The sequence below is a fragment of the Rhinopithecus roxellana genome, chromosome 13 (genome assembly GCF_007565055.1).
Source record: "Rhinopithecus roxellana isolate Shanxi Qingling chromosome 13, ASM756505v1, whole genome shotgun sequence".
Lineage (NCBI taxonomy): Eukaryota > Metazoa > Chordata > Mammalia > Primates > Cercopithecidae > Rhinopithecus > Rhinopithecus roxellana.
Window position 1 is genome coordinate 19411112 of NC_044561.1, and position 25381 is coordinate 19436492.

A 25381-nucleotide genomic window follows, 5' to 3' on the forward strand; every position below is an offset into this window, starting at 1 on the left:
AGTTTTTTTTTGTTGAAATGGGCCTCACTGTATTGCCCAGGCTGAGTTTTCTTCCTCCGCTTCCTTTTTTTTTCTGAGACAGTGTCTCACTCTGTCGCCCAGGCTGGAGTGCAGTGGTGCGATACTGGCTCGCTGCAAGCTCCACCTCCCAGGTTAACGCCATTCTCCTGCCTCAGCCTCCTGAGTGGCTGGGACTGCAGGCGCCCGCCACCACGCCCGGCTAATTTTTTGTATTTTTAGTAGAGACGAGGTGTCACCTCGTTAGCCAGGATTGTCTCAATCTCCTGACCTCATGATCCGCTCGCCTCGGCCTCCCAAAGTGCTGGGATTACAGGCGTGAGCCACCGCGCCCGGCCCTCTTCCTTTTTTTTTTACATTTTGTTTGCCTAGAATTGTATTTGATTGTAACCAAATCATGTGTCATATCTGTTTTTCAATTTGTATGATTATTTTGTGGCCCAATACATGATTGTTTTTTGCGAATATTTCATGGGCTTAAATAGACAATAAATCATCTCTCTACACATAATTAAATGGAGTGTGTGCTTTGCATTATTCAATTCCTTTATTCCCATCCTAGCTTTTGTCTGCAGATTTGCCTAGTTCTAGAATGGGTATACTGAAGCTTGGGTAAGGGTGAGGCCAGCGTTCTGGGGGGCTCAGCCTACTGTCCCACCCGTGCCACAGAATCCACGGAGAGGCCCAGCGGCCGCACAGGGTGGGGGCGAGGGGGGAGGCGGAGCCAGGTTGGGGAGGGTAGGCAGTCAGTGCGGTTGCCAGGAAGCGGGAAAGAGCCACAATGGGGTCTGGGAGGTGGGCGGGGCGGAGCGGGGGTGTCCAGCCACGTCGCTTTGTTTTCCCACAACGGGAGCCACCACAACAGGTCAGTGCACCTCGGGGCCTCCCCTCGGGGCACCGGATCCCCCACACCAGGCCCTCCCCAGGGCACCCTTTTCCAACACCACGAAAATCTCCTGCCCCCACCCCGCCCCCAGGTGATGCCCTTCACCAAGTCTGGGTCTAAACTTGGCCCCCGCGAGCTCACGTCCCTACCTAACCGCCTGGAGTCCGGGTCATGGTCCTGGACCCGCTCCCGGCCCCACGCCACGCACAGCCGGGCAGGAAGCTCGCGTTTGTTTTGCTGGCGCCAGGGATACTGACCAGGCCCCGCCCCGCCGCGCGCTAATCCCAGGGTAGTGGGAAAGTGCGCTCCCCAAGAATTTGGGGTGGAGGGGCCGCGGCCACCGCCTTCTGTCCGCAGGTGCTGCGAGCCGTAAGCGCCCCCCACCCGCGCTATGGGCTCGGACGCCTGGGTGGGCCTTTGGCGGCCACATCGGCCCCGCGGCCCCATCGCAGCGCACTACGGAGGCCCCGGGCCCAAATACAAGCTGCCGCCCAACACCGGTAGCAGGGGCGGGCCCCGGGATTGAGGGGTGGGACGGTGCCTGGGGGAGGGAAGGGGAAGAGACCACGGAGGTCTGCGCTCGGGGCTGAACCGAGCCTGCTAGGGGGTAGAGGGGGTCTGTGCCGGAGGAGGATCCGTGTCCCAGACGGGGGTGGGGGCTGGGCCCGGCCAGGCGCTGACTCGGATGCTCCCAGGCTACGTCCTGCATGACCCGTCGCGGCCCCGCGCCCCCGCCTTCACCTTCGGCGCGCGCCTCCCCACGCAGCAGACGACGTGCGGCCCCGGGCCCGGCCACCTGGTGCCCGCCCGCATGACCGTGCGCGGCCCCGACGGCGCCCCCGCCTACTCCATCTACGGCCGCCCGCGCCGCTCAGCGCCTTTCCTCACTCCGGGACCTGGTCAGGACCCCCGGGACCCTGGCCACTCAACGCCGAGCTGCCTCCAGGGAGGCCCACCTGGGAACCCCCCACCTGAACCCCGAGTCCCACTCAGATACCCTAACACCGCATAGTCGGAACCTCCATATCCGGGTCTCAAATCCCAAACCCCGAACCCCAAGGGGCTTTGACCAATCGTGGCTCAGATTCCCCCCTAGTCCCAGGACCCCATCTCGGGTACCCACCAGGCCCCCACTCAGTTCCAGTCCCCCACACCCTTGATCCGCCCCGCAGGCAGGTACTTCCCGGAGCGAGCCGGGAACGCGACGTACCCCAGTGCGCCTCGGCACACCATTGCTCCCCGAAACTGGGGTGGCCAGGCGGAGCAGCAGAGCCCAGGTGAGGCCAGAAAGGCCCATCCCAGCACTGTGGGCCTTCCCACTCCAAACCGGGGACCGCCCTCCGGGAGCTGGGACCACCCTGCGCCTGTCCACGGAGGCCCACTACCCCCGAGCCCTGCCTCCTCCCCAGGTCCCGGGGCCTATACTGTGCCCTCGCTCTTGGGTCCGCGCGTCATCGGCAAAGTCTCCGCCCCAACTTACTCCATCTACGGCCGCAGAGCGGCGGGCAGTTTCTTCGAGGACCTCAGCAAGGTGGGGGAGGGGCCGGGGCGGACGCAGGGGTCCCTGGTCCGCGGCAGCGGAGGCGGCAGTCAGCACCCTCTGCCCTCCCGCAGACCCCAGGCCCCTGCGCCTACCACGTCGTGAGCCCGGGCGTCTACAAGTCCCGGGCCCCCCAGTTCACCATGCTGGCGCGGACTTCGCTCCCCCAAGACAACACTCAGAAGCCAGGGCCCGCGGCCTACAACGTGGATCAGGTGGCCTGGAGTCCAGGGTCAAGGGTCAGAGTCAGGGGAGTGGGGAGGGCCTGAGGTCGGAGTGATGGGATCAGGGTCCCCGGGGGTCCGGGGGTCCCGGCGCGGAGAGGACGCCGGCCCCGCGAGGTCAGCGGTGTCTCCGGGCCCGCAGCACCGGAAGCCCCGCGGCTGGAGCTTCGGGATCCGACACTCGGACTACCTGGCCCCGCTGGTGACCCACGCGGACACCTGACCTGCCAGGCGGGAGCGGCCCCACACTTGTTTGCTTAAAGTCTGCGAGTCCGCATCGTGTCCGCCTCTCTCTCTCTCTGCGCGTCCCGGGGCAAGGCCAGGGGCGGAGCCGGGGCTGGGGCCGTGTCCCAACTCCGAACGCAGCAGGGCGGGGCCCGAGCGTCGGGCGAGGCCGGGACTCCAGCGCTGCGCCGCGTCCGAACGTGGAGACCCCACCGAGGGCGGGAGGGGGACTCCCGGGAGCCGCAGACGCCCGAGGCCCACGCCGCGCGGGACCGGCCAGTGATCCCTCCCGCCGACGGCCCCGGGCCCCGACGGCCCGGAAGTCCCGCGTGTCCGGGGGCACCGGGGGATCGGCAGGGGCGCGGCGCGCGAGGCTTCCCCGGGGCGGCGACTGCTGAGCCCCGCCCGCCAGGCGGCCCCACCCGCCTGCTGTCCTGGGGCGCCGCCGCCCCGCCGCCCGCAGTGGACCGCTGTGCGCGAACCCTACGGTCCCGACCCGAGGGCGAGGCCGGGTACCTGGGCTGGGATCCGGAGCAGGCGGGCGAGGGCAGCCGCCCTGAGCAGGTACGGGCGGGAAGCGGGCGCCAGATACGGACAAGGGCGACACAGACACGGGACCGAGGGGCGGACACCGGAGAGACACGGGAAGGGGGTCGGGACAGGAGCACGTGGCTCAGACACCGACGCCAGGAGGCCGCAGACCCCGGACGTGTCAGGCATCCCCGCAGGCTCGGAGCGATGGCGGCCTCGATGAGGGTGGGAACCGGAGCCCCACCCGCGCCTGGTGACCTCTCCGGGGAAGGGAGCCAGGGACTTCCCGACCCCTCGCCAGAGCCCAAGCAGCTCCCGGAGCTGATCCGCATGAAGCGAGACGGAGGCCGCCTGAGCGAAGCGGACATCAGGGGCTTCGTGGCCGCTGTGGTGAACGGGAGCGCGCAGGGCGTGCAGATCGGTGCGTGGGGAGGGTTGGGCGTTCCTGACCCCGACCGGGAGGTCAGCCCAAGAGACTATGGGTCCCTGGGGGTGCGACAGTGCCCTGCCACCAGCACCGGCCCCAGGGTGCCCCACTGCTGTGGGCTGCCACCCTCACGGGTACCCCCACCTACCAGGGGCCATGCTGATGGCGATCCGACTTCAGGGCATGGATCTGGAGGAGACCTCGGTGCTGACCCAGGCCCTGGCCCAGTCGGGGCAGCAGCTGGAGTGGCCAGAGGCCTGGCACCAGCAGCTTGTGGACAAGCATTCCACAGGGGGTGTAGGCGACAAGGTCAGCCTGGTCCTCGCACCTGCCCTGGCGGCGTGTGGCTGCAAGGTTAGAAACCACCTCCTTCCGAGATGGGAGCCTGTGACCCCACATGCAGCAGCCAGGCCATCCACAGGCAGCTCCCAACCTCAGGCTTGGCCCAAAGCCCCCAAGACAGGCTTTCTCCCCACCCCACTCTCCAGCACAGAGCTTGGGGCCCCTCCGGCTCCAGACCAGGCCCCCTGGAGCAGGAAAAAGATCCACTGATGGAATTCAGACCCCTTTCCCCTTGGGTCCCCAGACAGCTCCCCCAAGGGAAGAGCCGAGGTCTTTTCTCCCTCTGCCCCAAGCCTTGTTTCCCCCAGGGACGGGTACCAACCTCCTCCCCCTACTGACACTTCTCAACCGAGAAAACTTCCTTTCCATTCCCTTACCAGCTGGGCACCCCTATAGCTGCTTAAATACTTTCTAAATCCAACTGAAGTCTTAGCCAGGGAAGGTGAAGGGATACATGGAGGTGGGGGAGGGGTACTGTGCAGGGTACTCAGCATCCCTGACCACCAGGTGCCAATGATCAGCGGACGTGGTCTGGGGCACACAGGAGGCACCTTGGATAAGCTGGAGTCTGTTCCTGGATTCAATGTCACCCAGAGACCAGAGCAGGTACGGGGGTGGGGCACGGATCAGTCATTGATCCAGGTTGATGATAGAGACCCTGGCCAGAATCACTAAAGGATCACTGGTGGATCATTAGCGTCACTAATAAGGACACTGGTCAAGGTTACTCATGGGCCTGGGCCAAAATCATCAGTGGAACTTTGATCAGGATCATAAAACGAGGAGTTGGTCAAAATTACAGATGGCTGGCAGGGCACGGTGGCTCACACCTGTAGTCCCAGCAGTTGGGGAGGCCGAGGATGGCAGATCCCTTGACCCTGGGCATTCAAAACCAGCCTGGATAACATGGCAAAACCCCGTCTCTACAAAATAAAAAAATTAGCTGCGTGTGGTGGTGCGCACCTGTGGTTTCAGCAACTCAGGAGGCTAAGGCAGGAGGATCACTTGAGTCTGGGAGGTCTAGGCTGCAGTGAGCCGTGATGATGCCACTGCACTCCGACCTGGGCAACAGAGTGAGACTCTGTCCCAGCACTCTGGGAGGCAGAGGGAGGATCGCTTGGGCCCAGTTGGAGACCAGCCTGGGTAATATAGTGAAAACTTCATCTTTAAAAAAAAAAAGAAAAAAAATGGCCCAATGTGGTGGTATGCACCTGTAGTCCCAGTTACTGGGAAGCTGAGGTGGGAGGATCACTCAAGCCCAGGAGGCAGAGGTCTCAATGAGCCGAAATTGTCCCAACTGCACTCCAGCCTGGGCAACAGAGCAACACTCTGTCTTAGAAAAAAAAAAAAAAAAAAAAAAAGGCTCTGGGTCATTTGCCAGAAGTCACTGAGGATAGGGGATGTTTGACCAGATGCAAGCACTGCTGGAGCAGGCGGGCTGCTGTATCGTGGGTCAGAGTGAGCAGCTGGTCCCTGCAGACGGAATCCTATATGCAGCCAGAGATGTGACAGCTACCGTGGACAGCCTGCCACTCATCACAGGTGACCTGACTCCATGGCCTGCTTCTGCATGTTATAGGCCCCGACCTCCAAACTCAAGTCAGGGTGCTCTCGTTAGGAGTTATCTGTCACCTGACCGTGTGCCCCCCTACCCCCATCACAAGATGCCTGACCACCACGTGGGGTGGCCTGATACACAACCCACCAGCTGCTGCCACCATCATAAGGGACTTGACCCTCAATGCTCAGGGCCCCTGACCCCAAAGTCGGCATCCCCCAAGTCTCCCAAAAAGCTCCGGGTTCTCCATTGTCTCCAATCTCCTCTGCCTCCAAAGCCTCCATCCTCAGTAAGAAGCTCGTGGAGGGGCTGTCTGCTCTGGTGGTGGACGTTAAGTTCGGAGGGGCTGCCGTCTTCCCCAACCAGGAGCAGGCACGGGAGCTGGCAAGGACGCTGGTGAGCAGTGTGGCCTCTTCCTGGGGAAGCGTCTTCATGCGGGCCATCCTACCCTTCACCCCTCTCGTCCCCACTGCCTCCCTCCACTCAGCAGTCCTGCCTAACCCCAGTCCCACCCTCTTCTGCCCGAAGTCCTTCCCTCCCTCACGGCCCCCCAACCTGCCGTAACTTTAGAGGTCAAGGCTGGCCCAGCCTGGGCCTGGGCCTGGGCCTGGGCCTGGGGAAGCCCTCTGTGGCGTCCCTCTCCTAGGCCAAGTACAAGTTCCTCCTGGCCCCATGGCGAGGTGTGGCACTTCACTGACTTCATCCTGGCGGGCTGGCAACCCAGGGTGCAGCAGGGGCTGGAGTTCGACAAAGAACCGGCTGCAGGACGCCCCGCCATGTGGGGTCCACGCTGAGCCTCGTCTCCGCAGGTTGGTGTGGGAGCCAGCCTAGGGCTTCGGGTCGCGGCAGCGCTGACCGCCATGGACAAGCCCCTGGGCCGCTGCGTGGGCAACGCCCTGGAGGTGGAGGAGGCGCTGCTCTGCATGGACGGCGCAGGCCCGCCAGACTTAAGGGACCTGGTCACCACGCTTGGTGAGGGGGACGGGGTGCAGGGGAGCGGCGGAGGCGGGTGCTTCCCGCCGGGGCCGCCCTGGCCCGGCCGCGCCTAAGCCCCGTCCCCGCCCGCAGGGGGCGCCCTGCTCTGGCTCAGCGGACACGCGGGGACTCAGGCCGAGGGCGCTGCCCGGGTGGCTGCGGCGCTGGACGACGGCTCGGCTCTTGGCCGCTTCGAGAGGATGCTGGCGGCGCAGGGCGTGGATCCCGGTCTGGCCCGAGCCCTGTGCTCCGGGAGCCCCGCAGAGCGCCGGCAGCTGCTGCCTCGCGCCCAGCAGCAGGAGGAGCTGCTGGCGCCCGCGGATGGTGAGCGTCGGGGGAGTCCTCGTCCTCCCGCCTCCGCCATCCCCTTCCCTTCCCGAGCCCCCACCCCTTCCCGAGCCCGCGCGTCTCAGCCCCTCTCCCCGCAGGCACCGTGGAGCTGGTCCGGGCGCTGCCGCTGGCGCTGGTGCTGCACGAGCTCGGGGCCGGGCGCAACCGCGCTGGGGAGCCGCTCCGCCTGGGGGTGGGCGCCGAACTGCTGGTAGACGTGGGTCAGAGGCTGCGCCGTGGTGAGCGCCGCCCCCGCCCCGCTGCCCCCCCGCCCCCGCCCCGCTCCGGCCGCGCGGCCTCTGACAGCCCCTCGCTCCGCAGGGACGCCCTGGCTCCGCGTGCACCGGGACGGCCCCGCGCTCAGCGGCCCGCAGCGCCGCGCCCTGCAGGAGGCGCTCGTACTGTCGGACCGCGCGCCCTTCGCGCCCCCCTCGCCCTTCGCCGAGCTCGTTCTGCCGCCGCAGCAATAAAGCTCCTTTGCAGCAAAACTTTGTCGGTGCTTGGCTCGCCGGGGCGGGAGCGACGGGATCTGGGGCCGCGGGGGCGGGGCCATCTCGGCGAACACGTGACCTGCGGTGGGCTCCGCCTTCCGCGGAAGCGCCGAGCTTGTCAGCGGCCGCGCCCGTCTGCGCATGCGCACCTCCGGGGAACGCCTGCGCCGTGGCTGCGAGCGTGTGGCGCCCACGATACCTGAGCCCGTGAGGAGCCCGCGGGGCGGAGCGCAGGGAGCTGGAGGTCGCGCTGCCTCTCGGGGGACTGGTCCACTGACGCGCGGCCCCGCCGCGAGGTGCGGACGCCGGGGTCGGGAGGGAAGGAGGTAGCCCTGGGCACTCGCTGGACTCCGGGGTAGTTTCCCAGCTCCGGCTACTGCGCGGGGCTGGCGGGGGGCACCCCCGAGGGCGCGCTGGAGGGAGGAGCGAGGCTGGGGCGCCCGGGAGAGGCTCCCAGCAAGCACCGGTGTTCTCGGCGCGGCCGAGCACAGTTCTAACGCGCTCGCGCGGCTCTTTATGTGGTCCTGGGACCTTTCTAGCCACGAGGGCTCTGGCCTTGGTGGGGAGGGGACAAGCCCAGAACCGCCCGGGCGGGGGGTGCAGAGTCCTCGGGAGGGTGCCCTCAGCAGGAGCGGGGGCAGTGACGAGGAGTCCTGAGACCTCCACCTAGCACACTTTCCGGGGGGACCCGTGGGAAAGGCGCAAAGGTCACCAACGCAAAGGCTGTGAGCCCGGAGGAGCTGCTGGGAAGCCTGGATGTGAGGAGGGTGAGGTTTTGTGGCGGGTGGAAGTGTCGTGCGTCTCTGCCAGGAAAGGTTGAATACGGCAGGCATGCAGAGTCCGAGCTCCAGGGGTAGGTAGTGCAGGTTTTCTGCTTGGAGTGTGGAGGAAGGCCACGGTTGGTTGAAGTGGCCCGGGGTGACAAGAAAGTGCTGGAGGAATCGGTTACTCTAGGGACTGCAAGCCAGAGTTACCCACCTCCTTTTAAGAAATGAGTTTATTGCAAATAGATAACGTGGTTAGGAGTTCAGGCAAGGCATGCACTTGGAATGCTTTCAGTCAGCAAGAGGTTCATCTTGCTGAGGTGCAGGGCAAGGTGTGGTCGCAGGCTGGTGATCCCAGGTGGAGGACAGGAGTGACAGATGTGGATGTTTGGTGGAGGTGTTCTGAGCTCAGGTGAGCAGTTACAAACGCCTGTTAAGCCTGAACGTGGGCTGGGTCCTTCGGATGGGTGACTGGTCTCTCCAGAGTCGCAGGGGCAGCCCAGGCACCGTCCTGGGCGTTCCCTTCTGGCTCCTGACACCTGTGCTTGTTTCCAGGCGCATCAGATCCATGCTGCTGCTGACTCGGAGCCCCACGGCTTGGCACAGGCTCTCTCACCTCAAGCCCCCAGTCCTCCCTGGGACCCTGGGAGGCCGGGCCCTGCATCTGAGGTCCTGGTTTTTGTCAAGGCAGGGCCCTGCAGAGACAGGTAGGCAGGGCCAGCCTCAGGGCCCTGGGCTTCGAACCAGGCTGTTGATCACAGCCCTGTTTGGAGCTGGACTTGGTGGGGCCTGGCTGGCCCTGAGGGCTGACAAAGAGAGGCTGCAGCAGCAAAAGCGAATAGAAGCCCTGCGCCAGGCAGCTGTGGGCCAGGGCGACTTCCACCTGCTGGACCACAAAGGCCAGGCTCGCTGCAAGGCTGACTTCCGGGGCCAGTGGGTGCTGATGTACTTTGGCTTCACTCACTGCCCTGACATCTGCCCAGACGAGCTGGAGAAGCTGGTGCAGGTGGTGCGGCAGCTGGAAGCAGAGCCTGGTTTGCCTCCAGTGCAGCCCGTCTTCATTACTGTGGACCCTGAGCGGGATGACGTTGAAGCCATGGCCCGCTATGTCCAGGACTTCCACCCAAGACTGCTGGGTCTGACCGGCTCCACCGAACAGATTGCCCAGGCTACTCATAGTTACCGTGTGTACTACAGTGCCGGCCCCAAGGATGAGGACCAGGACTACATTGTGGACCACTCCATTACCATCTACTTGCTCAATCCTGACGGCCTCTTCACCGATTACTACGGCCGGAGCAGGTCAGCTGAGCAGATCTCAGACAGTGTGCGGCGGCACATGGCGACTTTCCGCAGTGTCCTGTCTTGACCTGCTGCAGCCTGGGCCCCATCATTAAACAGGGTGCGTTTAATCTGTGCGTGTGTGATCTGTACCAGCAGCCCATGGAGGTCAGGCAGCCCTCTTCTCTGCGCAGGGCAGGTGTACGTAAAAGGGTTTTTGGGGGAAGATGAGATGGCAACACTGCTTTATTAGGCTGGGCCAGTCAGGAGCAGATGCACGGCTCCTCAGTACACATCCCCCACCCCTGCCTTGATGCTCCCCACTCAGGGCTGGGCCATGGAGGGGGCAGTGTAGGTCTGGAAGCGCTTGTGGGCTCGCTGGTGTGTGAGCAGTCTCAGGGACATGGTGTCCACAGCCGTCTCCAGCCCAGGCTGCTGGGTGATCTCCACTGTGTAGTCGTTGGCCTGCAGGGGTGGGGCATCAGCAGGGTCTGGGAACTGTCTCCCCCTCCCACGCATCCCAGGCTACTCACCAGCTGCAGGGAGGCCAGCATGGAACGACACACCTCGAAGGCTGGCTGGCCAGCCACCAGCTCCGCAAAGGGACACCACTCATTGAGCTGGGGGAACCGTGAGACCACCTGGTCCCCATAGGTGTGGATGTCAAAGGGTACATGCTGCTCCTGCACAGGGGAGGGCATGTTGGCTGTGGAAAGAGGCAAGGCCCGGGACAGGCCTGCAGCAGACAGCTCTGGTTCCCAGCAACCCTGCCTCACCTGCTCCTGGAGCAGAGGCTGCACTGTGTCCTCCCAGTCCCTGATGCGCTGGCTCAGCTCTGTCTCCTGGACAAACTTCTGGGAGGTGGCGATGAAGAGCTCCTAGGAGAGGATCAGCAGGAGGTACTGCCTCCCAAGCAGGGCCTGGGCGCCTCTCACCTATCCCCCTCCCCTCCCCATCCCTCTCTAACCCAGGCCTACCACATTCCTTCGAACCAGCTCCTCGTAGCTCAGGGACACCGGCACTGTGTCTGGGAAGGGGTAGCTGTGAGCTGGGCAGCTGAGGGGCCACTCTCTCCCCTGCCCCCAGCTCCAGTGGCCCCTCAGCACTCCTAGCCCGCTGCCCACCTACCAAGGTCAGCAGTTTCCCTGGGGTCTGCTCCCTCAGGCTCCACATACTCCTCAGGCTCCAGAAAGTCATCTGCTGGGAGGTGGGAGAGTGAACAGCACAGAGGCAGCTAGTCAGCTGGCAGCAGGTGCTGAGCCCTGCCCCACCCCCACCGGCAGGCACCCACCTGCTGCCCCCAGGTCTTCCAGAGAATCCTCCAGGTGGTCCTCCTCTGCAGGCCACAGCCCCTCCTCGGCCCTCGGCAGCCACTGCTCAGCCACCTGTCCAGAGACAGCATCTGTGAGGCGCTCTGTCATCTCCCATCAGGGCCACCACAGGGTCCTAGATCACAGCTGATCAGTTGGGACTTGCCTCCCTCCTCTGCAGCTTCCGGAGAGTTTCCAACTGCTCCTTCACGTGTGTCCAGTACAGGACCTCCATGTCTGCAGACAAAGACCTTGTGAAGGTTCCCTCGTCTTTCCCAGGCCCCGTGCCCGTCCACCCAAGGCTTTGGTGACACCAGGTGGGGGTAGAGGTAGGGGAAGGGGAGTAAAACTGTCTTCCCTGAGGACTCCAGCCTCACCTGCAAAGGACGGACCCTTTCGCCGAGGCCTCCGGCTGTCAGCATGGTCAGCATCTGTGAGAGAACATGGTCAGTACCAACCAGGCCAAGAGTTGCCCACAGCATTGGGGAAAGGGCGTTGATCCTCCTCCACCGGCCCTGGCCCAGCCGCCAGCTCCCAGGGGTCCGGAGTGCGCAGCACACCCACTCACAGGCAGCCAGGTACCACTGGTGGAAGTCCTGCAGCTTGGCAGCACCCTTCCTCTTACGCTTCTGTCCCGGAGCCGCCTCCACACAGGGGGGCACAGAGTAAGGCCTACCTAGGGGCAAGCAGGGACTGTCTCAGAGCTGCTGGGCAATCAGGGTGCAAAGCCCTCTCCCACCCCCTACTGCATGCCCCAGCAGACCCAGCCAGGGGTACCTGAGTGGAGGTATCTTCCACCCAATTACCTTTCTTGAAGGGCTTAGACTCCAGGGAGTCAAAGGGGTCCAGGCTCTGCCAGGGGTCTGGAGTCTCCTGGGCACAGAGCACAAGGCGGCGCTGGAGGAGTAGGGGCTGCACAGCCGCCCTCCCAAAGGAGTAGAGGGTGCACAGCCGCCCTCCCAAAGGAGAAGTAGGGGGTGCATAGCCGCTCTCCCAAAGGAGGAGTAGGGGGTGCACAGCCGCCCTCCCAAAGCCCAGGCAACAAGTGCAGTGACAGCCTGGGACAGAGCCGACCACACTCAAATCCTGGATCACAGAGGGGAACACTCGAGGGAGGGTGGGGACCCAGAGTCCCATGAGAGGGTCTTTAAGAGAGCAAGTGCAAAGGGCCACAGGCTGAGAACACTGCAGGAGCAAGAGCATGATGGGCAGGCAGCCAGTCCTCGAATCTGCCCGTCCCTCCCTGCCAGGGTCAGGGCCCCAACGCTCCTACCTTCACACAGGATGCAGGTTCTGGGGCCCCCTCTCGCTCCCGCAGCATGTACCTCCTGGGCAGGGCAGCACTCTGCAAAGACAGTCACAGGGTCTCCACTTCTCCCCTTTCTCCACTCAAGGCTCTGGGTACCCCAGGAACTCTACCTTGGGTCTACAAGGGCCGGGCACGGTGGCTCATGCCTGTAATCCAAGCGCTTTGGGAGGCCAAGGTGGGCAGATCACCTGAGGTCAAGAGTTTGAGACCAGCCTGGCCAACACAGTGAAACTCCGCCTCTACTAAAAATACAAAAAACATTAGCAGGGCGTGGTGGCGCACACTTGTAATCCCACCTACTCAGGAGGCTGAGGCAGGAGAATCGCTTGAACCCAGGAGGCAGAGGTTGCAGTGAGCCGAGATCACGCCACTGCACTCCAGCCTGGGCAAAAGAACAAGACTGTCTTAAAAAAAAAAAAAAAGAAAGAAAAACCCTACAGGGGCCAGACACAGTGGCTCACACCTGTAATCCCAGTGCTTTGGGAGGCCAAGGCAGGCAGATCGTTTGAGAAAGGAATTCCAGACCAGCCTGGGCAACGTAGTGAGACCCCGTCTCTACAAAAAATACAAAAATTAGCTGGGCGTGGTGGCACGCGCCTGTAGTCCCAGCTACTCGGGAGGCTGAGGTGGAAGGATCACCTGAGCCTAGAGAGGGTCAAGGCTGCAGTGAGCCAAGATCAGGCCACTGCACTCTACCCTGGGCAACAGAGCAAGACTCTGTCTCAAAAACAAATGAACCAAAAAAAACCCTGCTAGTACTCTCTGGGGGAATTAAAACAAAAACCCCAAGAAAACCTTTAAAACACAAACAGTGGGCCAGGCACGGTGGGTCACGCCTGTAATCCCAGCACTTTGGGAGGCCAAGGCAGGTGGATCACGAGGTCAGGAGATGGAGACCATCCTGGCTAACACGGTGAAACCCCGTTTTTACTAAAAATACAAAAAATTAGCCGGGCATGGTGGCAGGCGACTGTAGTCCCAGCTACTCGGGAGGCTGAGGCAGGAATGGCGTGAACCCAGGAGGTAGAGCTTGTAGTGAGCCAAGATTGCGCCACGGAACTCCAGCCTGGGCGATAGAGCGAGACTCCGTCTCAAGAAAAAAAAAACAAAACAAAACACAAACAGTGGTCACGGGGTACTCTTCCTCAAAACTAGGAAAAACGAATAGAATATAACAAATATCCACGTCATCGACCAACCAGAGTGAAAAACATTAACATTCCCTCTGTATGCATCGGGTTGATTTTGTTTTAATAAATAAAAAGGGTTTCTTGGCTCTAGGCTGGGTATAGTTGACCCTGGGGGTTGAGGGAGGCAGCAATGGCCTCCAGACACCCCCTCCTACCAGCCCAACTGCAGAAGAGGCGCCTCAGCGATCAGCGGCCGTCCCAGGTAGCTGTGAGCTCGGCAGGGCTCAAACCCTTGGACGCCAGCCCACTACTCTGAAGATCATCAGTTCTGTCCAGAGAGGGGAGGAACACGGAAGCTGCCGTTCCAAAGGGCTGCAGGACGGGCGGCAGGACGGATGGGCTTCTGCCCCAGACCAATGGCCTGGGGCCAAGGCCATAGCACTGCCCTCCTTGTGCAAGCTGACTCAGCCCCAGAGCCAGGGTTGCCCAGTTCACAGCTCAGGCTCTGCCGGCCTCCATGTGGGTCCCACCTGCTGCGGGCTCCTGGGCTCCTCGGGCTCCAGAGCGGCCTTGGGGGCCGAGGCCTCAGGAAGGTCTACTGCCTCCTCTGCATCCTCGTCCTCACCCCCGCCCAGGGGCGTCGGGCCTTCTGGAGAGGTGCCTGGGCAGGGAGCAAGAGAGTGATCAGCTCCAAGGAGTGTCGAGACCAGACGGCACCAAAGGGACCCTGACGGCTACTTCCTCCCTCAGCTTAGTCACGGAACCCAGAGGATTCAGCGGGTGCCTCGCACCCTCCTCGTCATGCTAGTGTGCTGTGCTCTGTTTGATTCATTTTATCTCTTGGCAAATGTTCCTCTTTAAATGCAGCCATCCACATCTGCCCCGAGAGGAGACCCAGGAGGGCAGAGAGCAGTCAGTGAACCAAGATGGGCTGAGGCTCAGGTAAGGCCAGGGGCTGTGGCTGCTTCCCCAGGGCGAGGCCTCATTCCCGTGGGCCATGGAAGGGGTGTGAGGCTGGCAGCTGACAGCAGCCCCTTGGACCCCTGTCCACTGAGAGCTGCCTCCCTGGTCCCCTCTTTGGCTGCCACGCCAGTCCCACCAGGGAGCTTTCTTCTCACCTGGGTCCTGGGAGAAGCCGAGTGCTGGCACAGGGCTCCTGCACACAGAAACTTCCATTGGCTGCTCCTCAGTCCTCCCTGCGTCTGGGAGACAGGAATTGGACAAGGTCAGCCCAGCCGCTCTCAAGATGGTCCCTGCCCGGTGTTCAACAAGCCCCTCCAAGGGGCCAGCAGAAGGGCAGAGTCCAGCAGACTCCAGGCCTTCGGCTGGGGGAAGACAGCAGGGCTCTGAGCCAGGCACCAGGTCCCTGGCACTGAGACCATGTTAACTTGTAATCAAGGCACAGCAGACGGGTGGGATGAGCACCAGCCAACCTGTCTAGACTGGAGCGGGCACCCAGAGAGAGGAAGCTCCCAAGACCAGAGGTGGCAAGCACAGGGCACCCCACAAGAGTCCACCCAGAAGACCCTCCCTTCCTTGCTTCCCACCAAGCCCCCTGCATCCAAGCCCTCACCCTTCTGGGTCCTTGGCACGGAAACGCCTGCTGGCTCCATGGGGGACATGCCCTCTGGCTCCAACATGAAAGCCCCTCTGGGGTGGGGAACACACGTGTTCATCCTGAAATCCTTCCGGCTGGCCAGGACCTCACCCTGACGGCTGTGCTGGCGAAAACACGCCTGCTGTAGAGACCCTTCCCAGGCAGGCCTCCCTCTCCGTCGCTAGGCTCAGATCCCTACCTGTACAGGGGATTGCTGTTCTTCTCCATTTCATCAGGGGCCACCAGGGCCATGGGCAGGAGGGGGATGATGAGGACCTCCTGCATGGAGGCCAAGGGTGGGTGACCCAGGCATCCTTCCACTCCAGTGGAGAACAGAACCCACACAGGGTAGTGACACCTTCCCACACCCTATCAGCTCAACACAGCCCCAGGGAAAGTGCTGACCTCACCCCAACCTAAGAGGGGCCAGGCCAGGACTCACACTGGGCGCCTGATTGTTCTTGAGATCCACGTTAGTCCGGGAGTCAGGGAAGTCATCCAGCGACAGGAACTGGAGGGAGACAGAGCTCATGGGGGCCAAGCCCAAGCAAACACCCCGTGGGCGGGGGCCACATGCCCAAGAAACTCACCTCATTCCCTGCCTCCTGGGGGGCCCCAGAGCTGGCATCCCCATTGGCCCTGTCCTCCTGCACCGAAGAGAGCTGCTTGGCCCGCCTGAGAGAGAAGCGTATCCCATGGGCATCCCAGAAGCTGCGGAGGCCTCCCTGGCCACACGCAGGGCAGCACAGTGAGTGGCTCCAGAACTCACCTCTTTCCAGAGATGAAATCAAGGGCCTGGTAGACGAGTGAGTAGAGGTATTCCACCTGGTGACCAGACGCGGGCAGTGAGGACCCAGAAAGGAGGGGCCCACCCTCAAGGCCTTCCCAGCGGTGCCCTCCACGAGGCCTGGCCACTATCACCAAACCTCCAGTACAAGAAAACACCAATGTTGGTTCCAAAAATAATTCTCAAATCAAACCACGAATCTCATGAGAATTACTTTACCAGCTGAGGCCACCCACATCTCTCCCCTGCCTGCTGTGTTCCACGCAGCCGCCTGTGTTCCACGAACACGCTGTGTTCCAAGCATGGCCTTCTCAACGGGTGACCTTGACGGCAGTGTGGGGTCCACAGTGTGCCTCACACAGCCCTTGGTGGCCAGGCCCCTCGTGCTTGGCACCCACTCTGCCGATGGCCCGTAGCCCTGCTGCTCCTCCGCCCATGTGCTCCTGCCAGCATCACCCCAGTCCCTCCTCCTCATGTCCTGGCCCTGCCCTGTCCCAGCTCCAGCCGCCACGAGGCCTGCAGGACAGCGTCCTTCACCCACTTCCTGTCCTCCTCCTCCACAGAACCGTGAGGGTGGTGGCTGTGGATTTTCGAGGTGCTGACAATGAAGCACCCACAAGTAGAGGATGGGGAAGGGTAAGGTGGGTGCATGTGGCACCCTGGACTGTGCCCAAGTGCACACAGCAGGTGTCATTCCCCCAAGACAACACAGCCCAACAGCACACAAGACCCTCCCTGCCTGGCTGTGCGATTTAAAATTAAAAATAGTTCTTGGTGTTGGAAGGTGCTGAGGAAGTGGCTGAGACCTGAAGAGAGAGGGAGGTAGGTCACAGATGGGATGACCACTGCGCCTGCCCCAGCAGAACTGACTGCGGTCCCACTGGCCACCGAAATGCCAAGACCAGCGTCAAGCAGGGCCCACCTTCTTACTGTAGACGCAGGCAGAGCCCTGGATCAACAACGCTGCCTCAATGAAGTTCATTGTGGTCTTGCCTTCGTCAAAAGAAATGCAGATCTGATCCAGCTGCAAGAAACAACAGAAGGGCGGGGGAATCCAAGGCCCAGTCTGCACTTGCTTCTTCCAGGGCAGCCCCACCCATCACTGGTCTGTGCCCAGCACCTCCTGAGACAGGCAGCGCGAGCTCCGCTGTGGACTCCCCGGCTGTCCCTGGTACTTGGGTGGATAGACAGGTCTCTGTGTTTCCCCTACTTCCTATAACAAAAACCTGTTTTGGAGGCCAGGCGCGGTGGCTCAAGCCTGTAATCCCAGCACTTTGGGAGGCCGAGACGGGTGGATCACGAGGTCAGGAGATCGAGACCATCCTGGCTAACACGGTGAAACCCCATCTCTACTAAAAACTACAAAAAACTAGCCGGGCGACGTGGCGGCGCCTGTAGTCCCAGCTACCCGGGAGGCTGAGACAGGAGAATGGCGTGAACCCGGGAGGCGGAGCTTGCAGTGAGCTGAGATCCGGCCACAGCACTCCAGCATGGGTGACAGAGCGAGACTCCGTCTCAAAAAAAAAAAAAAAAAAAAAAAAAAAAAACCTGTTTTGGAAGTGGAAGGCCCCCAGGGCACACTGTCTGCAGACAACCAGGGCAGCACAGCAGCTCACTCCACAAGGCACCCCCCACAAGGCGCCATAAGCTGACAGACTCCAGCAGGAAGACCCCTGACAGAGAAGAAGAGGGAACCTCAGGGGTAGGAAAGGCAGAGACAAAATGCTGAAGTCTCCATCCTTTGAGCAGAGAACTCAGGAAACAGTTACGGGTGAGTCATCATCCTTCCTCTGCCCCCCTCAGCCTCCCGGAGCCCCAGCTCCTCTGTCACCCCTTAAATGTCAGTGTCCCAGGCATTCCACCCTCAGCCTCTCTTCTTCCCATGCAGCCCCCGCCACGCACATTCCTTCATCCCATGCCCAAGCTGCCAACCATGAGCCAACGAGCCCCAAACCCATCCCGACCAGCTCTCTCCTCAACTCTGGGGCTGCATTCACAGCCAGCTGCAGAGTACATTCAAATGTCCCCAAACACTTCACTTCCATACTTAACCCAGGATCCTCCCAAATGCTGGCTCATCTGTATTCCTTCTCAGCAAATGACACTTAGAAAAAACAAAAGGCCAGGCACGGTGGCTCAAGCCTGTAATCCCAGCACTTTAGGAGGCTTAGGCGGGCGGATCATGAGGTCACGAGATCGAGACCATCCTGGCTAACACGGTGAAACCCCATCTCTACTAAAAATACAAAAAATCAGCCAGGCGTGGTGGCGGGCGCCTGTAGTCCCAGCTACTCGAGAGACTGAGGCAGGAGACTGGCGTGAACCCCGGAGGCAGAGCTTGCAGTAAGCCGAGATCGTGCCACTGCACTCCAGCCTGGGCGAGTACATTCAAATGTCCCCAAACACTTTACTTCCATACTTAACCCAAAATCATCCCCAACGCTGTGGCTCATTGGTATTCCTTCTCAGCAAATGACACTTAAACAAAACAAAAAAGGCCAGTATGGCGGCTTTGAGCGAGACTCCGTCTCAAAAAAAAAAAAAAAAAGTTTTTATAGAGACAGGTCTCTGTTGCCCAGGCTGGTCTCAAACTCCTGGCCTCCAGTGATCCTCCTGCCTCAGCCTCCCAAGGCACGGGGATCACAGGCATGCGCCACCGCGCCCAGCCACAAACGACACTTTGAAGCCCCTGTGTATCTTTCCAGCCCTTCAAATTTGCATTTCCATCTGCCTGGAATGCCCACCCCCAACTGTCCCCATGCAAACTCTTTTTCAGAGCCCTGCATTCCGGGGGCCTCCATGCCGCTCCATTAGTGTGATCGTGTCCCTTAGTGAACTGTGAGCAGCATTAGTGTAATTCCAGCCTTCTGTTCAGTGCCCGACACTGGTCCAGTAAATATCTGACTAACACATGCGTAGGTAATGTCAAAGCTAAGCCTGGAAAACGCAGAGGCTCACCAGACAGATGAAGAGAACATGAAGGCAGCTAGCAGAGACTGGACACACCTCTTCAGGAAAATGAGCATGATCTAAACATGGCCAAAGCATGCGGTGTGCTGGGGAGAGGCAAGATTTCAGGCACCATGGTAGCAGGAAGAGGGGGAAAGGCTGGGAAGCCGTCCCCAAGGGGAGTCACTTCCATTAGCTCTTGAAGGATAAAGCGTGTTTGTCGGATCTGGGAGGAAGGGAGAGGAAACAGCAGCATGGCGTCTACGGAGTGTGAGGACCCTGGGGGTGTCAGGACCTGAAGAGCTGGCCCAGAAAGAAGGGAACGTGGAGGAGACGGCAGCCTGGAAGCCGAGCTGCAGAGGTGGCCCTTCTCTCCAGTGACCCTCAGCCCGGCCAGCTTGCCCGCTCCCAGGACACGGGGCCTCATTTGTCTTCTCACCTCCGCAGGTTGGACCTGCCATCTGAGCCCAAACCCACATGTCCAGCTGCCGCCTTCAAACACCACTTGGATGTCTTCACCAAGATTCGTACTGAATGCATCCACGCTGAACTCCAGATACCCCACAGCCCACCTGCCCAGAAACCCAGGGATTCCTCTCCACAGTCACCCCCATTTTGGCCCCACAACCTCCCCTTTTCCCTCTGCACTGACAGGACTCCTCCTGCCCTTCGCTCCCCTCGCATCCACTCTCCACACTCTGCTCAGTGCCTCTGTTTAGGATTTTGAGTTTTTCGTAAGAGTGGTAGGAAAAACCCAAAATCCTAAATGGAGCTGGAGGGAGGCCTCCATGCTGGCCAGCCTCCCTCTCCAGCTGCCTGCCCTCCTCTGCTCTATACTCCCAACTCAGAACCTTCCGTTTTGTCTCGTTTTGTTTTTTGAGACAGAGTCTTACTCTGTCACCCAAGCTGAATACAGGGGTGCAATCTCAGCTCACTGCTACCTCTCCCTCCTGGGTTCAAGTAATTCTCCCTGCCTAAGCTTCCTGAGTAGCTGGACTTATAGGCGCCTGGCTAATTTTTGTAAAAACTCCAAACCTTCCAACACCAGGTTTCCTCCACCTGGAACATTCTTTAGCTCACCATAATTAAGCAACTACTTTCATCCGAAACTAGGTCTCCCAAACTCTCCATAGGACCATATATTTTCTTTCAAATCCCTCGTAAGTTTCTGCTGTTTTTTGTTTGTTTTTTTGAGACAGAGTCTCGCTCTGTTGTCCAGGCTGGAGTGCAGTGGCACGATCTCGGCTCACTGCAACCCCTGCCTCCCAGGTTCAAGCAATTTTCCTGCCTCAGCCTACCAAGTAACTGGGACTACAGGCGTGCACCACCATACCCGGCTAATTTTTTTTGTATTTTTAGTAGAAACAGGTTTTCGCCATGTTGGTCAGGCTGGTCTCGAACTCCTAACCTCAAATGATCCACCTGCCTTGGCCTCCCAAAGTACTAGGATTACAGGCGTGAGCCACCATGCCCGGCCATCAGTTTCTGACTACACAAAGTCACCCGCAGCGGTGGAGGATGGATTCTGATCTGCCACTAACCACTTATCATTCAGGGCACATCTCTACTGCCTCTACTAACAGGGTATTTGTGAGGACTTTGCATTCATATGTGGAAAGCACATAAAACAGGTGCTTAACACAAGTAAGCACCAAATGCATATTTATTATACCTCCATGTGGTTACTCTCTTGGGCCCGTCTTCCCATGACAGTGGGAGTCCTGGCATAGTGAGGGTTATCATTTGCTTTGCTTGGCACTATTTTTTTAAAGTTTAACATGGTTCTTGGCACACAATTCACAATGAACAACCATGAATAAATAAATGGATAAAGGAGGATAGGATCACGACAGTATTAGAAAAAGAACATTCTAGCCAGTGCAGTGGCTCACACCTATAATCCCAGCACTCTGGGAGGCCAAGGCAGGTGGATCGCTTGACCTGGGAGTTTGAGAACAGCCTGGGCAACACAGTGACACCCCATCACTACCAAAAATACAAAAAATTAGCCAGGTGCAGTGGCACGTGCCTGCAGTCCCAGCTACTTGGGAGATGGGAGGATCACTCGAGCCTGGAAAGTCAAGGCTGCAGTGAGCCATGATTGTACCACTGCACTCTAGCCTGGGCAACAGGGCAAGACCCGATCTTAAAAAAAAAACGAAAACAAAAAACAACAAAAAAGAAAAAGAACATCGTGGTAGTGTGTGAAAAATGAAAGAAGGAAAAAGATAATACTAGAAACCAGAAAATGAGGACTTCAAGCAGCAGAGGTTTGGAAGAACAGACACAAGAAAGCAGGAAGGGAGCTGACCAAGCCAGGAAGGAGATGTACCAAGTGAACAGGTGTCCCCATGGACCCTGCTTGATGTGAAAACCTGAATCCATAGGAGCTCTGCCCAGCACAGTTTCCTGTATTTCCTCAGCCAACTAGGCATCAGAGCAGAGAAGTTCAGTCATCAGACACATGTGCATTTAACAAATACTTTAACATCCACACCTATGTGCCAGGCACTCTACTAAACAGAGAAAAGAGGGCATAAGCATGGTCCCTGCCCTGGCAGAATTCACATTCTAGGGTGGAGACAGGCCACAAACAGGTTGAGTTGAAGAATGGCTTGTGGCCAGGCGCAGTGGCTCACACCTGCAATCCCAGCACGTTGGGAGGCTGAGGTGGGCGGATCACGAGGTCAGGAGCTGGAGGCCAGCCTGGCCAACATGGTAAAACCCCATCTCTATGAAAAATACAAAAATTAGCCGGGCGTGGTGGCAGGCACCTGTAATCCTGGCTACTCAAGAGACCGAGGCAGGAGAATCGCTTGAACCCAGAAGATGGAGGCTGCAGCGAGCTGAGATTGTGCCACTGCACTCCAGCCTGGGTGACAGAGTGACACTCTGCCTCAAAAAAATAAACATATAAATAAATAAAAATTTTTTTGGCTGGGCACGGTGACTCACCTATAATCCTAGCACTCTAGGAGGCCGACACAGGTGGATCACAAGGTCAGGAGATCGAGACCATGCCGGCTAACACGGTGAAACCCCGTCTCTACTAAAAATACAAAAAATTAGCCAGGTGTGGTGGCAGGTGCCTGCAGTCCCAGCTACTCAGGAGGCTGAGGCAGGAGAATGGCGTGAACCCAGGAGGCAGAGTTTGCAGTGAGCTGAGACCACGCCACTGCACTCCAGCCTGGGTGACAGAGCGAGACTCTGTCTCAAAAAAAGAAAATAAATAACCAATTTTTTTAATAAAATGGCTTATAATAAACATCCTAAAGCATATAAGGTGCTGAGATGGAGAGAACTATTTTAGATAGGGTCGTCAGCTGACATTTACACTAAGATCTAAAGAATGAAAAGGACTCAGTCAGCCAGGTGTGGTGGCTCACGTCTGTAATCCCAGCACTTTGGAAAGAGGCAGAGCTGGGTGGATCACCTGAGGTCAGGAGTATGAGACAGCCTGACCAAAGTGGCGAAACCTGTCTCTATCAAAAATACAAAAATTAGCTGGACGTGGTGGTGCATGCCCATAATCCCAGCTACTCGGGAGGCTGAGGCAGGAGAATCACTTGAACCCTGGAGGCGGAGGTTGCAGTGAGCCAAGATTGTGCCGCTGTACTCCAGCCTGGGCAACAGAGCAAAACTCCATCTCAAAAAAAAAAGAAAAGAAAAGAAAAGAAAACAGACTCAGTCATTAAAAGAATATTCCCAGTCAGGTGTGGTGGTGCACACCTGTAGTCCCAGCTACCTGAGAAGCTGAGGCAGGAGGACTGCTTGAGCACAGCAGTTTGAGACCAGCCTGGGCAACATAGTAAGATTCTCCTCTCTGATTTTTTTTCTTCTTGTCCTTGACATATGAAGTCTCTCTTCATTTAAAAACAAAAAAGAGGCCGGGCGCGGTGGCTCACGCCTGTAATCCCAGCACTTTGGATGGCCGAGGTGGGCGGATCACAAGGTCAGATCAAGACCATCCTGGATAACACGGTGAAACCCCGTCTCTACTAAAAATACAAAAAATTAGCCCGGCATAGTGGCGGGCACCTGTAGTCCCAGCTACTCTGAAGGCTGAGGCAGAATGGCGTGAACCCGGAAGGCGCAGCTTGCAGTGAGCCGAGATCACACCACTGCACTCCAGCCTGGGCGACAGAGCAAGACTCCGTCTCGCAAAAAAAATAAAATAAGCCGGGCATGGTGGCTCAAGCCTGTAATCCCAGCACTTTGGGAGGCCGAGATGGGCGGATCACGAGGTCAGGAGATCGAGACCATCCTGGCTAACATGGTGAAACCCTGTCTCTACTAAAAAATACAAAAAACTAGCCGGGCGAGGTGGCGGGCCCCTGTAGTCCCAGCTACCTGGGAGGCTGGAGGCAGGAGAATGGCGTGAACCCGGGAGGCGGAGCTTGCAGTGAGCTGAGATCCGGCCACTGCACTCCAGCCTGGGCGACAGAGCGAGACTCCGTCTCAAAAAATAATAGTAAAATAAAATAAAACAAAATAAAATAAAAAATAAAAACAAAAAAGAACATTCCCAAGTGGGAGCAGAGAGCATGAAGACCTTCCACCAAGAAAAAGCTTGGGGTGCCACAGGTTGACTGGTTCAAAAGAAGATACAAAATAGCCCAAAATGAGGCTAAAACGGGGAGCAGAGCCAGGTTCAGAGGAGGAAATTTGGGTTTTATTCTGAGCATAACGGAAAGCCACTGAGGGGTTTTAGGCAGAAAACAGTGCTGTAGCCGGATTTTAATTTTTAAGGGTCATACTTGCTGCTGGTTGGAGCACGAATCGCAGAGGGACAAAAACAGGGATAAGGGAAGCCAAACAGGAAGGTTTTACACAGATCCAGGCCAGAGACAATGGTGGCCTGGACCAGACAAAGTGGAGAACAGATGAATTCAAGTGATATTCTGGTGGTGTAACTGATGGAATTCACGGGTGAACTGGGTGTTAAGCGTGGGGCTTCACTATAGTCACATTCAGCTTTTGCCTTTGAACAGTGGTGCCATTTTCCGAGATGGGAAAGGCTGAAGTTTAAGCAGAAAAATGATGAGTTCCACTTTAAATATGTTAAATGAGATGTTTAGGTGACACCCAGTAGATGTCAAGAGAGCAACTGGATATATAAAGTAGATTTGGAGGAAAGACCTGGGATGGAGCTGCAGATCTAGCAGTCGCCCTAATACAGGCGATATTTAAAAATCATAGAAATAAATGACACTGTTCAGGGGAAATGCATCAGAAGATCACCCAGGCCCTGTCCTGAGGAACTCAATACTTAGAGACTAGATAGAAGAAAAAAAGCAGGCAATGAAATAGAGAAAAAATCCTACTACCATGTTTCAAAAAGGAAAGAGTAGGCCGGGTGCGGTGGCTCAAGCCTGTAATCCCAGCACTTTGGGAGGCCAAGACGGGCGGATCACGAGGTCAGGAGATCGAGACCATCCTGGCTAACACGGTGAAACCCCGTCTCTACTAAAAATACAAAAAATTAGCCGGGCGAGGTGGCAGGCACCTGTAGTCCCAGCTACTCGGGAGGCTGAGGCAGGAGAATGGCACGAACCCGGGAGGCGGAGCTTGCAGTGAGCTGAGATCCGGCCACTGCACTCCAGCCTGGGCGACAGAGCGAGACTCCGTCTCAAAAAAAAAAAAAAAAAAAAAGGAAAGAGTAGCCAGTCCAACAAATGCTGATTTGAGTAAGAGGACACTTCCAGCGTTCCATGGATTGGGTAGGATGGAGATCACTGTTGATCAAAACAAGAAACATTTAAGTGTCGTGGACGCCAGACTGAGCTGGGCTGAGGAGTGAAAACGAAGTGCAGATATGGAGCAGACAGCTTCACAGAGGTCTAGACAGGGCTGTCAAATATGGAAGAAACACTAATCGCTAACAGAATGGAACACAGCAACAGCCTGAAATTGGTTTGAAAATCCAAGATAAAAAATCCCTCTGATGTCGTGATCCGGACCTCTCAAACACACAAGCATGCTCTTAATAACTGCAACAAAAGCAATAACGCTTTCTAGTCTATTCCACTGCGTTGGGGAAACGGTTGGTCACCACCCACTCAATCATTCACGGCTCGCTGACGGGTAGAGACCTGCAATGACAGCTCCACGCTAATCTAACAAGGGATGATTTGGGAAGGCAGAGATGGATTTTAAAAAGAAGCAGGGAGCCCAAAGCCAGCGCGGCCAGAGCGCCAGATGGCCATAAGCGTGGAGGCTGCGGGACGCCCACAGCCCCGGGCCCGGAGCCCCCGCCCCGCAGCCCCACCCGCCGGCCCACCCCGCGCCACTCCCCCGCCGCCCTCACCTCTTCCAGATACTCGCCCAGCTGGGCCGCCACGTCCACCTCCCAGTTCTTGGTGAGGTCGCGGATGGGCTGCAAGAGGTGGGCGAAGCGCGCCTCCACGTCCTCCATGTCCGGGAGGGAACGGGCGGCAAAGGAACCGCAGGGCTGCTTCCGAGGGGTACGGCGTCCTCAGCCCGCCACTAGTTCTGGCGCCATTTTGCTGTTCCCGCCCAGGAAAATGCGTAGGCGCGGCGTCGCGCGCATGTCTATGACGTAACGCGGGCCAAAGTCCAAGAGGCGCTGCCCCGCGCCGCGCGGCCGCAGCGCACCGGAAGAGTCGCGGGGCAGGGTCAGCGCCGGGGCCGAAGCCTGCGGGCGGTGGGCGGGGCTTTGGGCTGCAGCCGGTTTGGACGGGCGGTCT

The 25381-nt window shown here is 58.8% G+C and overlaps 4 protein-coding genes across 10 annotated transcripts; 3 read left to right on the forward strand and 1 right to left on the reverse strand.

Annotated features, from left to right (window-relative positions):
• The first annotated feature begins 381 nt into the window (after positions 1–381).
• ODF3B (outer dense fiber of sperm tails 3B) lies at positions 382–2945 on the forward strand. 2 transcript variants are annotated; one of them, XM_010354910.2, is made up of 7 exons: positions 382–883; positions 1262–1404; positions 1600–1803; positions 2077–2181; positions 2314–2435; positions 2519–2659; positions 2811–2945. In XM_010354910.2, the coding sequence occupies exons 2-7, from the start codon at positions 1296–1298 to the stop codon at positions 2889–2891; spliced, it is 762 nt and encodes a 253-aa protein (XP_010353212.1). In that variant the 5' UTR covers positions 382–883; positions 1262–1295; the 3' UTR covers positions 2892–2945. The 2 variants fall into 2 exon arrangements, with proteins under 2 accessions (XP_010353212.1, XP_030770291.1); XM_030914431.1 differs by having other exon boundaries at positions 859–883; positions 996–1404.
• A 20-nt stretch (positions 2946–2965) lies between these two features.
• On the forward strand, positions 2966–7544 carry TYMP (thymidine phosphorylase). 3 transcript variants are annotated; one of them, XM_030914419.1, is made up of 10 exons: positions 2966–3457; positions 3622–3845; positions 4003–4205; positions 4701–4799; positions 5606–5735; positions 6029–6147; positions 6561–6723; positions 6820–7050; positions 7155–7295; positions 7378–7544. In XM_030914419.1, the coding sequence occupies exons 2-10, from the start codon at positions 3632–3634 to the stop codon at positions 7524–7526; spliced, it is 1449 nt and encodes a 482-aa protein (XP_030770279.1). In that variant the 5' UTR covers positions 2966–3457; positions 3622–3631; the 3' UTR covers positions 7527–7544. The 3 variants fall into 3 exon arrangements, with proteins under 3 accessions (XP_030770279.1, XP_030770278.1, XP_030770280.1); XM_030914420.1 differs by having other exon boundaries at positions 3088–3457; positions 3610–3845; XM_030914418.1 differs by having other exon boundaries at positions 3038–3845.
• LOC104655473 (protein SCO2 homolog, mitochondrial) lies at positions 7538–9723 on the forward strand. 2 transcript variants are annotated; one of them, XM_030914428.1, is made up of 2 exons: positions 7538–7873; positions 8867–9723. In XM_030914428.1, exons 1-2 carry the CDS (start codon positions 7689–7691, stop codon positions 9678–9680), a joined length of 999 nt encoding a protein of 332 aa, XP_030770288.1. In that variant the 5' UTR covers positions 7538–7688; the 3' UTR covers positions 9681–9723. The 2 variants fall into 2 exon arrangements, with proteins under 2 accessions (XP_030770288.1, XP_010353209.2); XM_010354907.2 differs by having other exon boundaries at positions 7538–7843.
• On the reverse strand, positions 8527–25257 carry NCAPH2 (non-SMC condensin II complex subunit H2). Of its 3 annotated transcripts, none has more exons than XM_010354895.2 (20): positions 24982–25257; positions 16648–16749; positions 15708–15763; positions 15529–15613; positions 15381–15449; positions 15138–15217; positions 14915–14991; positions 14460–14543; positions 13872–14002; positions 12176–12247; positions 11709–11775; positions 11471–11578; positions 11280–11333; positions 11069–11139; positions 10884–10977; positions 10721–10792; positions 10570–10619; positions 10369–10470; positions 10126–10275; positions 8527–10057 (listed from the first exon to the last, which is right to left on the reverse strand). In XM_010354895.2, the coding sequence occupies exons 1-20, from the start codon at positions 25087–25089 to the stop codon at positions 9917–9919; spliced, it is 1773 nt and encodes a 590-aa protein (XP_010353197.1). In that variant the 5' UTR covers positions 25090–25257; the 3' UTR covers positions 8527–9916. The 3 variants fall into 3 exon arrangements, with proteins under 3 accessions (XP_010353197.1, XP_010353181.1, XP_010353189.1); XM_010354879.2 differs by having other exon boundaries at positions 9807–10057; positions 14915–15057; positions 24982–25253; XM_010354887.2 differs by having other exon boundaries at positions 9807–10057; positions 10721–10789; positions 14915–15057; positions 24982–25212.
• Positions 25258–25381: the final 124 nt, after the last annotated feature.

Bases quoted from the DNA above. Each gene is read 5' to 3' on its own strand.
- NCAPH2 (XM_010354879.2), bottom strand. From the start codon at position 25,089: ATGGAGGACGTGGAGGCGCGCTTCGCCCACCTCTTGCAGCCCATCCGC. The intron at 15,450-15,528 runs GTGAGTTTCTTG...GTCTCCCTCCAG, and splicing joins CCCAGGAGGCAGGGAATGAG to TTCCTGTCGCTGGATGACTT. The intron at 10,276-10,368 runs GTGAGGCAGGGT...TCCCCTGTGCAG, and splicing joins AGCCTCTGCTCCAGGAGCAG to GAGCAGCATGTACCCTTTGA.
- TYMP (XM_030914419.1), top strand. From the start codon at position 3,632: ATGGCGGCCTCGATGAGGGTGGGAACCGGAGCCCCACCCGCGCCTGGT. The intron at 3,846-4,002 runs GTGCGTGGGGAG...CCCACCTACCAG, and splicing joins CGCGCAGGGCGTGCAGATCG to GGGCCATGCTGATGGCGATC. The intron at 7,296-7,377 runs GTGAGCGCCGCC...CTCGCTCCGCAG, and splicing joins GGGTCAGAGGCTGCGCCGTG to GGACGCCCTGGCTCCGCGTG.
- ODF3B (XM_010354910.2), top strand. From the start codon at position 1,296: ATGGGCTCGGACGCCTGGGTGGGCCTTTGGCGGCCACATCGGCCCCGC. The intron at 1,405-1,599 runs GTAGCAGGGGCG...GGATGCTCCCAG, and splicing joins CAAGCTGCCGCCCAACACCG to GCTACGTCCTGCATGACCCG. The intron at 2,182-2,313 runs GTGAGGCCAGAA...CCTCCTCCCCAG, and splicing joins GGCGGAGCAGCAGAGCCCAG to GTCCCGGGGCCTATACTGTG.
- LOC104655473 (XM_030914428.1), top strand. From the start codon at position 7,689: ATGCGCACCTCCGGGGAACGCCTGCGCCGTGGCTGCGAGCGTGTGGCG. The intron at 7,874-8,866 runs GTAGCCCTGGGC...GCTTGTTTCCAG, and splicing joins CGGGGTCGGGAGGGAAGGAG to GCGCATCAGATCCATGCTGC.